The 9,796-nt window shown below is 46.5% G+C and overlaps 1 protein-coding gene across 1 annotated transcript in view; it reads left to right on the top strand.

The window, feature by feature from the left end:
• Nucleotides 1–9,796, top strand: part of wdr11 (WD repeat domain 11) — a 65,848-nt gene that overhangs the window by 6,544 nt on the left and 49,508 nt on the right. The window contains exons 5-7 of the mRNA XM_031578885.2: nucleotides 45–243; nucleotides 6,353–6,518; nucleotides 9,371–9,485. Of these exons, the coding sequence (XP_031434745.1) occupies nucleotides 45–243; nucleotides 6,353–6,518; nucleotides 9,371–9,485 (480 nt within the window). The remainder of the gene's footprint in view (nucleotides 1–44; nucleotides 244–6,352; nucleotides 6,519–9,370; nucleotides 9,486–9,796) is intronic.

Genomic DNA, 9,796 nt, shown 5'->3' on the forward strand with positions numbered 1-9,796 from the left:
ATTGGCCTTTTCAGGTCAACTGACATCTTGAATTTCCCTTTTAGTGTTGACCAGTGAGGGCATCGTCTTCATCACAGACTTCTCCCACTCCAAGCCCCCTGGGAGTGCGGGCAAGAAGGTCTACATCGCCAGCCCCCATGCCAGCCCAGCTCACACCAAACCCGTCGCTGCTGCCCCTGCACCTACCGGCGCCAAGAAGGCCCTGAACAAAGTCAAAGTGCTCATCACCAATGAGAAGCCCAGGTGAAGCCCACTGCATATCTGCTGTGTACACACACACTGCACTCAACATCAGACTTCTGAAGCACACTGCATATCTGCTGTGCACACACACACTGCACTCAACATCAGACTTCTGAAGCACACTGCATATCTGCTGTTCACACACACACTGCACTCAACATCAGACTTCTGAAGCACACTGCATATCTGCTGTTCACACACACACTGCACTCAACATCAGACTTCTGAAGCACACTGCATATCTGCTGTTCACACTGCACTCAACATCAGACTTCTGAAACACACTGCATATCTGCTGTTCACACACACACTGCGCTCAACATCAGACTTCTGAAACACACTGCATATCTGCTGTTCACACTGTACTCAACATCAGACTTCTGAAGCCCACTGCATATCTGCTGTGTACACACACACTGCACTCAACATCAGACTTCTGAAGCCCACTGCATATCTGCTGTGTACACACACACTGCACTCAACATCAGACTTCTGAAGCACACTGCATATCTGCTGTTCACACACACACTGCACTCAACATCAGACTTCTGAAGCCCACTGCATATCTGCTGTGTACACACACACTGCACTCAACATCAGACTTCTGAAGCACACTGCATATCTGCTGTGTACACTGCACTCAACATCAGACTTCTGAAGCCCACTGCATATCTGCTGTGTACACACACACTGCACTCAACATCAGACTTCTGAAACACACTGCATATCTGCTGTGTACACACACACTGCACTCAACATCAGACTTCTGAAGCACACTGCATATCTGCTGTGTACACTGTACTTAACATCAGACTTCTGAAGCACACTGCATATCTGCTGTTCACACACACACTGCACTCAACATCAGACTTCTGAAGCACACTGCATATCTGCTGTTCACACACACACTGCACTCAACATCAGACTTCTGAAGCACACTGCATATCTGCTGTTCACACACACACTGCGCTCAACATCAGACTTCTGAAGTACACTGCATATCTGCTGTTCACACACACACTGCACTCAACATCAGACTTCTGAAGCCCACTGCATATCTGCTGTGTACACACACACTGCACTCAACATCAGACTTCTGAAGCACACTGCATATCTGCTGTGTACACTGTGCTCAACATCAGACTTCTGAAGCACACTGCATATCTGCTGTGTACACTGTGCTCAACATCAGACTTCTGAAGCACACTGCATATCTGCTGTGTACACACACACTGTGCTCAACATCAGACTTCTGAAGCACAGGGAAGTTGGGCCTTCACAGTTTGTCCAGCTTGTTATTTAAATACCTTTACCTCTACCTTTAAGAAGCTCTTGAAGACCCAACTCTTCAGAGAGCACCTCCTTTCCTAAGTTGCACTTCCTCTTCCTTCCTCTACCTCTCTTTATCTTTCCTCTAATGCTATCTCCGCTAATTAGTACTTAACTCGAACTTACAGTAGTTACATTCCTGCACTTTTTTTTATTTCTTATATAAAAAGTAGTATTTATTGTTACACTAGGTCTCTATTGCTCGTAGCTTGATTGTTCTCTCCTTTGTACATGTTAAATGACTAAATGTAAATGACAAATTTAGTAGGTCATGCTACTATGCAGAGCGTGGCTTGGGAAGGCTGCTACCTCGGCTAGTGTTCTTTAGTTCAAGGGAGAGTTCTTATTGAAAAAGGGGGTAAGGCTGGTTTATGCCTCCGTTAGAACAGGAATCAGACTGGCTTTTCTAAAGCATTTAAGTGGGAGTGAGTGGTTGGACAGGTTGGCATCTGAATTCCACAGACCACCGTGCCTATCTTCCCAACCACAGATGGGAGTTGTCACATCCTCCGAGAGTGCTGCCTCTCATTTTTTTTCCTCCCAACCCTTTCAGCAAGTAATGTGTGCTTGAGAATAATTTTTTTTCTCCTTTCAAGATGATCACAGCTACATTTAAATTATTGTAAAATTGTAAGTGTTGTTCACACACCAGTGGGTGAACTTGAAACCAAATCCAAACAACCCCACCCTCTACAGAGGACCTTATCGATAGGACCCACCGTCTGCAGAGGACCTTATCGATAGGAGTTTATTACAAAGTCTTTGGAACCAGAAGTGTCATTAATGATGTGAGTTGGTCACTGTCTAAGGCAACTCCTTCTAAAATAGGGATTTTCATCATCAGTGCCTTAGATCTTTTCAAGGCAAAAACACAGTGCACCTTTATCTAAATCTGGTATATTATTGTGTATTACTGGTCCTTATTTGTAAAGATAGTTATGGATTGCACAGTTTACACTGTCCATTTTTGTTGTCTTGTAGCATTGTGTTATTAATGAATGCTTCCAATTGTAACTAAACTCTTCCTCTTGCCTGTTGTGGCCTGCATGATATTAGCTGGCACGAGTGGATGCTCTGTTGTGTCAGCATTGGCAAAGGTCTTTGTGTTGGGCTCGCTCATGCACTGATCCTGCTGATTTGCCTAATTAGTGTAATCTCATGGCTGAGCAGCTGGGCTCATTAGCGAGCGCATGGGATTGGAACGGAGCGCTGGGGAAGGATTGCGTCTACATCCATATGTGAGGAAATGAACACCACTGTAGTCTATACTGCCAAATAACCCCAGAGATCTGGCCCTGTTAGACTGTCTGGTTTCCAACTGAAACAGAGCACATCCACTCAGAGAGTGCTTGGTGGAGTGACTGACAGTGACGGTGACATTTGACCGTGAACAGAAGAATGACAGATCCGACTGCTTTGCTGGAAAGCTTATCAAATGATCTCCTTGAAGTAGTCTTCTGATAATAATTATCTCTTGTCAAGGTTTAGAAGTCCTTTTAGTTCTCTCTCTAGTTTGTTCTGCTTTCCATCTCTGTCTTGCTACCCACGCATACCGCCTGTGCGTCTTTACCCTTCTTTCTTTCTCCCTTTTCTCTGATTTCTTCTTTTTTTTTTCTCTTTCTTCTCAATATTTCTCCTCTTTACTCTTCTCCTTCTCTTCAACCTTTTCTTCTCTCTCTTCTGTCTCTCTCATCCTCTCATGTTGGTGGGAGGGCTTTCTTGCTCTCTGCCCTGCCCTGTATCGATCTGTCTGCTCAGACCGATAGCGGTCTGAAGGCGTGGCGACTCAGGCGGGCTGGTGTGAATGCGGGAGTATATCACTCCCATTAGCGTCCCCGAGCTCCAAAACTCTCCTGGCCTCCCACCCATTAGCCCCTGGACCCTCCACAGCAGGCCCTGATTGATTCAGCTCTGGCCTGGAATTGACTCCGCCGCTGGGTTGGGAACTAAGCCCCCATACACCCACCCACCCACCCTCCCTCCACCTCCAGCAATTAGTGTTGACTCATCGAGAGAGAGAGAGAGAGAGAGAGAGAGAGAGAGAGAGAGAGAGAGAGAGAGAGAGAGAGAGAGAGAGAGAGAGAGAGAGAGAGAGAGAGAGAGAGAGAGAGAGAGAGAGAGAGAGGGAGAAATGAGGCGGAGGCGAAATGCAAACAGAACCGTTTGGATTGGGGGCTGTCAAGCACAAGCTGTCAGCACTTGTAGTCACATTATTGTCACATTGTGAAGGTCATGAGCTGAGGGAAGGAATTCATCTTTCACTCTGGATAGCTTGAACCAAGATTTTGTATGCAAGATGGTTTCAGAGTCTTGTTAAGTTGTCTGAGTGTTTGTTTAGCCTTACAGCAAGCCTCATATTTTGTGTGTGTGTGTGTGTGTGAGAGAGAGAGAGAGAGAGAGAGCGAGAGAGAGCGAGAGCGAGAGCGAGAGAGAGAGAGAGAGAGGGCTGCAAAGAGAGAAGGGATTTTAGCGCCAGTATTTGTTTATTTTACACCTGATGCCTTTACTAGTGTGTCTGCGCTTTAATTAAAGAAAAGCAGTTGGTTTATTTGGGATGTCTAGATCTGTGTGTGTGTGTGTGTGTGTGTGTGTGGGTGTGTGTGTTTTATGCAGTGATTGGAGACGGCGGTTTGTTTATGAGGGGTCTGCGCTGGTAATGATGTTGGTTTTTGAAAGTGGCTGTAGCTGGCTTGGCTTGGCCTCCCCGCTGCTCTGTGTGCAGAAGCTGCCCTGGAACAGTAACTCCGGCTCAGTGGGTGGCGGGCCGCTTGTTTCTCCCCCGCTCACCCGGCTCCATCAAAGGGAATCTGTGTGTGTGCGTGTGTGTGGAAAGCATGCCGCAGCCTGTTGTATCTCTACCCATCAGCAGCAGCAGTGTCTTGATATTTTCTTTGACTGTAATCCCTTGTGCTTAAAATGTCATACTGTGAGATTTATGTTGTTATGAAAATACCAACCAGCCTTGTGTATATTATATAGGCTACTGTACACATCTTTGAGTATAGCCACATCCAGTATGTCCTTATTTTGTTTTGCATTCTCATTCCTCTCTAGTCTCTCCATCCCTGACCATGAGATCTGAGTCAGTATGACAACAGATGCATACTCCCAGCCTTTGCTCTCTTCCTAAGCCTGTATCTCATCTACGTACTTCTCTAAACAAAGGCTATTTGGGTGCAGTTCTCTTGTTCCTGTTTCAATCAGTGATCGGGCCTTCAAGCACCGGTTCACTTTACAGAGTATGTTATCAGTGAGGGGAGACACACACCATGCACTCTTCAGCTCCATGGGACCTCCATCACCAGGCTCTGGACCGGTGCAGTTTGGGTGCTAATCAGGGCTCTGGGCCGGTGCAGTTTGGGTGCTAATCAGGGCTCTGGGCCGGTGCAGTTTGGGTGCTAATCAGGGCTCTGGGCCGGTGCAGTTTGGGTGCTAATCAGGGCTCTGGACCCGAGGCTCCACTCTCTTCCCAACCATAAAGGAGAAGAAAGGAGACCTGCATATTTGTTTTGACTTTCTGCCTGTGCGCTTAAGAAAAGAGATTTGTGTTTCTTAACACGAAGGACACGGGGCTGTAAAACACGAATATTTCAATATAAATCCATTCAAGCGGTTTAAATAGGGCTGCAGTCAACGCTAGACAGGTCTGGTGGAAATCACAATGGAAATTCTAGTCTGAAAAATATGGCCTTGACAGGAGCCATACAGCTAAATTTACGGCACACGTCTCGCTAACTGTCGCAGAGCTACTTCTATTGGCTCGTTTGTCATGACGACAGTACCCTAATCCGTTCAGGCCTCTTCTATTGGGTTTTGCTGCAGAATCTGTCTAATTTTATCCAAGGAAGGTCCTGCTAACGGGGTCCTGCCAAGGAGGGCCCAGGGCAGTTTCTGCTCCAATCACGCCTGACTGTGACTGTCATTGGCCTATAAAGGTGCTGGAGCCTGACGGAGGATTTGATTTATTGTCATTTTTATGCCGTGTCGATTTCTCATTCTCTTATTTCTCACGCTCGGCTGACTCGTATATCCCTTATTTGAGAACTCATTCATACCCGAGCTTGGCATTTTCTCACCACGGGAGAGACGAACGGGAGCCGAGTGAATCCAATTCACGCTCACCTGTTTTTGAAACTTTAATAAAGTTATGTGTTATTCTATCAATCACACACCATAAAGTGAATTAAACCATACATATCATTTGACGTTGTGTATTGGGAGGCAACAGCAGGGAATGGCTCAGTGACTCATGATGAAGACTGAAATATGATAGTAATCTGGCCTGACTAATCCTCACAGGCTGGGACTTTTTGCTATTTCTCAAATTCACGGCATTTTTGCATAATACAGTTTATTCAGAATATATATCTTTTTTTTCTCTCTGTTGGCAACTGGCTTTTCCAAAAGAGGTAGAGTTGAGTTGGAAATGAAATGTCTCTATAACACCATTTAGCATGTCCCTAAGAATAGTGTGTCTGTGTCTGTGTGACCCAGCAATGACCCTATTTTCTTTGGAGGTTTCTTAATCCCGTTCTGGAAACAAATAGGACCATTATGATGCCCAATGATGCCCCATAAAGCAGCGGTTGTGTGATATGGCACTGACATGAGTCTTTGTATGTGTGTGTGTCTGTGTGTGTTTCTGTGTGTCTCTCTGTGTGTGTGTGTGTGTGTGTGTGTGTGTGTGTGTGTGTGTCTGTGTCTGTGTCTCTCTCTCTCTGTGTGTGTGTGTGTGTGTCTGTGTGTGTGTCTGTCTCTGTGTGTGTATGTGTGTGCGCAGTGCTGAGGCAGTGACCCTGAATGACTGCCTGCAGCTGTCCTACTTGCCCTCCAAGAGGAACCACATGCTGCTGCTCTACCCCCGAGAGATCCTCATCCTGGACCTGGAGCTCAGCCAGACCGTAGGAGTGGTGGCCATCGAGCGCTCTGGTGTCCCCTTCATACAGGTGAGGGGTGCTGTCTGCGCTGTGGGATCCCATTCTGTGTGTGTGTGTGTGTGTGTGTGTGTGTGTGTGTGTGTGTGTGTGTGTCTGTGTCTGTGTCTGTGTCTGTGTGTCTGTGTCTGTGTCAGGTGAGGGATGCTGTCTGTGCTGTGGGATCCCATTCTGTGTGTGTGTGTGTGTGTGTGTGTGTGTGTGTGTGTGTCTGTGTCTGTGTCTGGAGTGGTGGCCATCGAGCGCTCTGGTGTCCCCTTCATACAGGTGAGGGATGCTGTCTGCGCTGTCGGATCCCATTCTGTGTGTGTGTGTGTGTGTGTGTGTGTGTGTGTGTGTGTGTGTCTGTGTCTGTGTCTGTATCTGTGTCTGTGTGTCTGTGTGTCTGTGTCAGGTGAGGGATGCTATCTGCGGTGTCGGATCCCATTCTGTGTGTGTGTGTGTGTGTGTGTGTGTGTGTCTGTGTCTGTGTGTCTGTGTCTGTGTCAGGTGAGGGATGCTATCTGCGGTGTCGGATCCCATTCTGTGTGTGTGTGTGTGTCTGTGTGTGTGTGTGTGTGTGTGTGTGTCTGTGTCTGTGTGTCTGTGTCGGTGTCAGGTGAGGGATGCTATCTGCGGTGTCGGATCCCATTCTGTGTGTGTGTGTGTGTGTGTGTGTCTGTGTGTGTGTGTGTGTGTGTGTGTCTGTGTCTGTGTGTCTGTGTCTGTGTCAGGTGAGGGATGCTATCTGCGGTGTCGGATCCCATTCTGTGTGCATTTCTGTCTTTTGGTAGACAGTATTTTACTGTGTTCAAATACAGCTATAGCAGGAATGTGGTACTTTTTTTTTTGTTTTAAATGTGTGAAAGTAATGGAACATGGCAGTTGTGTTTCATCTCACATATCATCTAGCTGTGATGCTTGCCTTCAGCTTGTGCAAAGTACCAAATCACACCTTTGATATTTGATAACACGTGTTATATTGTTGTTATACCACTGTTTTGAACAATGAGAACAAAAGGAGAAACTTGGGCACTTGTTTTACCACAAGCGCCTTGTTGTTATTTAAGCAAAGTCAGTTTATTTGTATAGCACAGTTTAAAATCGATCTGCGGTTGAACAAAGTGCTTTACACAGTAAAAACAGAAATTGACAAATAACACAAAGACAAATGCACGTATAAACACACCTATAGACACCTAGAAAGCCAGAGAATACAAGCAGTTTTTTAGCTTAGATTTAAAACCCCCAATAGCACACTAGCAACATGTGAAACAAATGTACCACCATGCTGTTGCATGATATAATGGAAATGGAATGCTTTTCAGTCCATCAGATTGTGTGTCCTTTGCATAAGTATATGTCATGTACGTGCATGAGTATTTGGCTTGTCTGTTTTCATTTTGTGTGTTACCTCCACATATGTCTATTTATTTGGGTAATGTGTGTGTGTGTGTGTGTGTGTGTGTGTGTGTGTGTGTGTGTGTGTGTGTGTGTGTGTGTGTGTGTGTGTGTGTGTGTGTGTGTGTGTGTGTGTGTGTGTGTGTGTGTGTGTGTGTGTGTGTGTGTGTGTGTGTGTGGGGGAAAGAGAGGCTCTCTGCTCTCCCTGGTGTCCTCTCTGGCCTCACGGTCTGCCCTGAGTCTTATAAAGCGCTTGTCACAGCAGCAATTTGCATGACTGATGATGCAGCTGCAGCCCTGCCACAGAAACCAGCCCAGACCGTGGGAGAGCAGGGTCTGCCAACCACACACACACACACGCACACAAACATACACACTCACACACACACACACACACACGTGCATACACTAACACTCTGTCTAACGCACGTACACCATAAATCACCAAAAGATGTATTAAGCATTGATTCGTGCCTCAGTTTTACTGCACACTGGCCAGGACCTTGCAGTGCTGCTTCATCATGCTCACTGTCAGTAGATACATGAAGTCCTCACCTTTTATAGGGACCACGTGTACACACACACACACACACACACACACACACACACACACACACACACACACACACACACCTTTTATAGGGACCACGTGTACACATTGTTACATGCCTGCACCATACTAAACAGCCCCCACCACCACACACACACACACACACACACACACACACACACACACACACACACACACACACACACCTTTTATAGGGACCACGTGTACACATTGTTCCATTCCTGCACCATACTAAACAACACACACACACACACACACACACACACACACCTTTTATAGGGACCACGTGTACACATTGTTACATTCCTGCACCATACTAAACAACACACACACACACACACACACACACACACACCTTTTATAGGGACCACGTGTACACATTGTTACATTCCTGCACCATACTAAACAACACACACACACACACACACACACACACACACACACACCTTTTATAGGGACCACGTGTACACATTGTTACATTCCTGCACCATACTAAACAGCCCCCCCCCACACACACACACCCCCACACACACACACACACACAAACACACCTTTTATAGGGACCACGTGTACACATTGTTACATTCCTGCACCATACTAAACAGCCCCCACCCACCCCCACACACACACACACACTCACACACACACCTTTTATAGGGACCACGTGTACACATTGTTACATTCCTGCACCATACTAAACAGCCCCCCCACCACCACACACACACACACACACACACACACACACCTTTTATAGGGACCACGTGTACACATTGTTACATTCCTGCACCATACTAAACAGCCCCCACCCACCCACACACACACACACACACACTCCTCATCAATACAATGCACATACACACACACCTGTCCAGTGGCTGCCTAGCACACACTCACTTCACTTCTCTCTGTGTAGGCGGTCCCCTGTGCTCAGAGAGACGCTCTCTACTGCCTCCATGAGAATGGCTGCATCACTCTGCGGGTGTGTCGCTCCACAGCGCCCTCTCCAGACGAGGCAGGGCAGAACACAGGTCAGACCTCCCGTATCTGCGGCGCCATCACAGACAGCACCTGAGCCGTAGTACCACTGCAGTGTTGTTGTACTTTATGTTGGGTTGGCATACATTGCCAAGCATCGCGTCATATCAGATCAAATGTCAAGACATTTTTTAAACCGTAATTTACATTCCTGTGTTCTATCTATCTATTTTGAAGTCAGATGTGAGAGGAGAAAAAATTCTAAAGCAATTTATGCCTGCTATAAAAACATTATAAATCCCACTGGAATAATATAATGGGAAGTCAAGTCAAGGCATCAGGTGTCATTATATCATATTGTGGG

Source organism: Clupea harengus, chromosome 13 (assembly GCF_900700415.2).
Source record: "Clupea harengus chromosome 13, Ch_v2.0.2, whole genome shotgun sequence".
NCBI classification, from domain to species: domain Eukaryota; kingdom Metazoa; phylum Chordata; class Actinopteri; order Clupeiformes; family Clupeidae; genus Clupea; species Clupea harengus.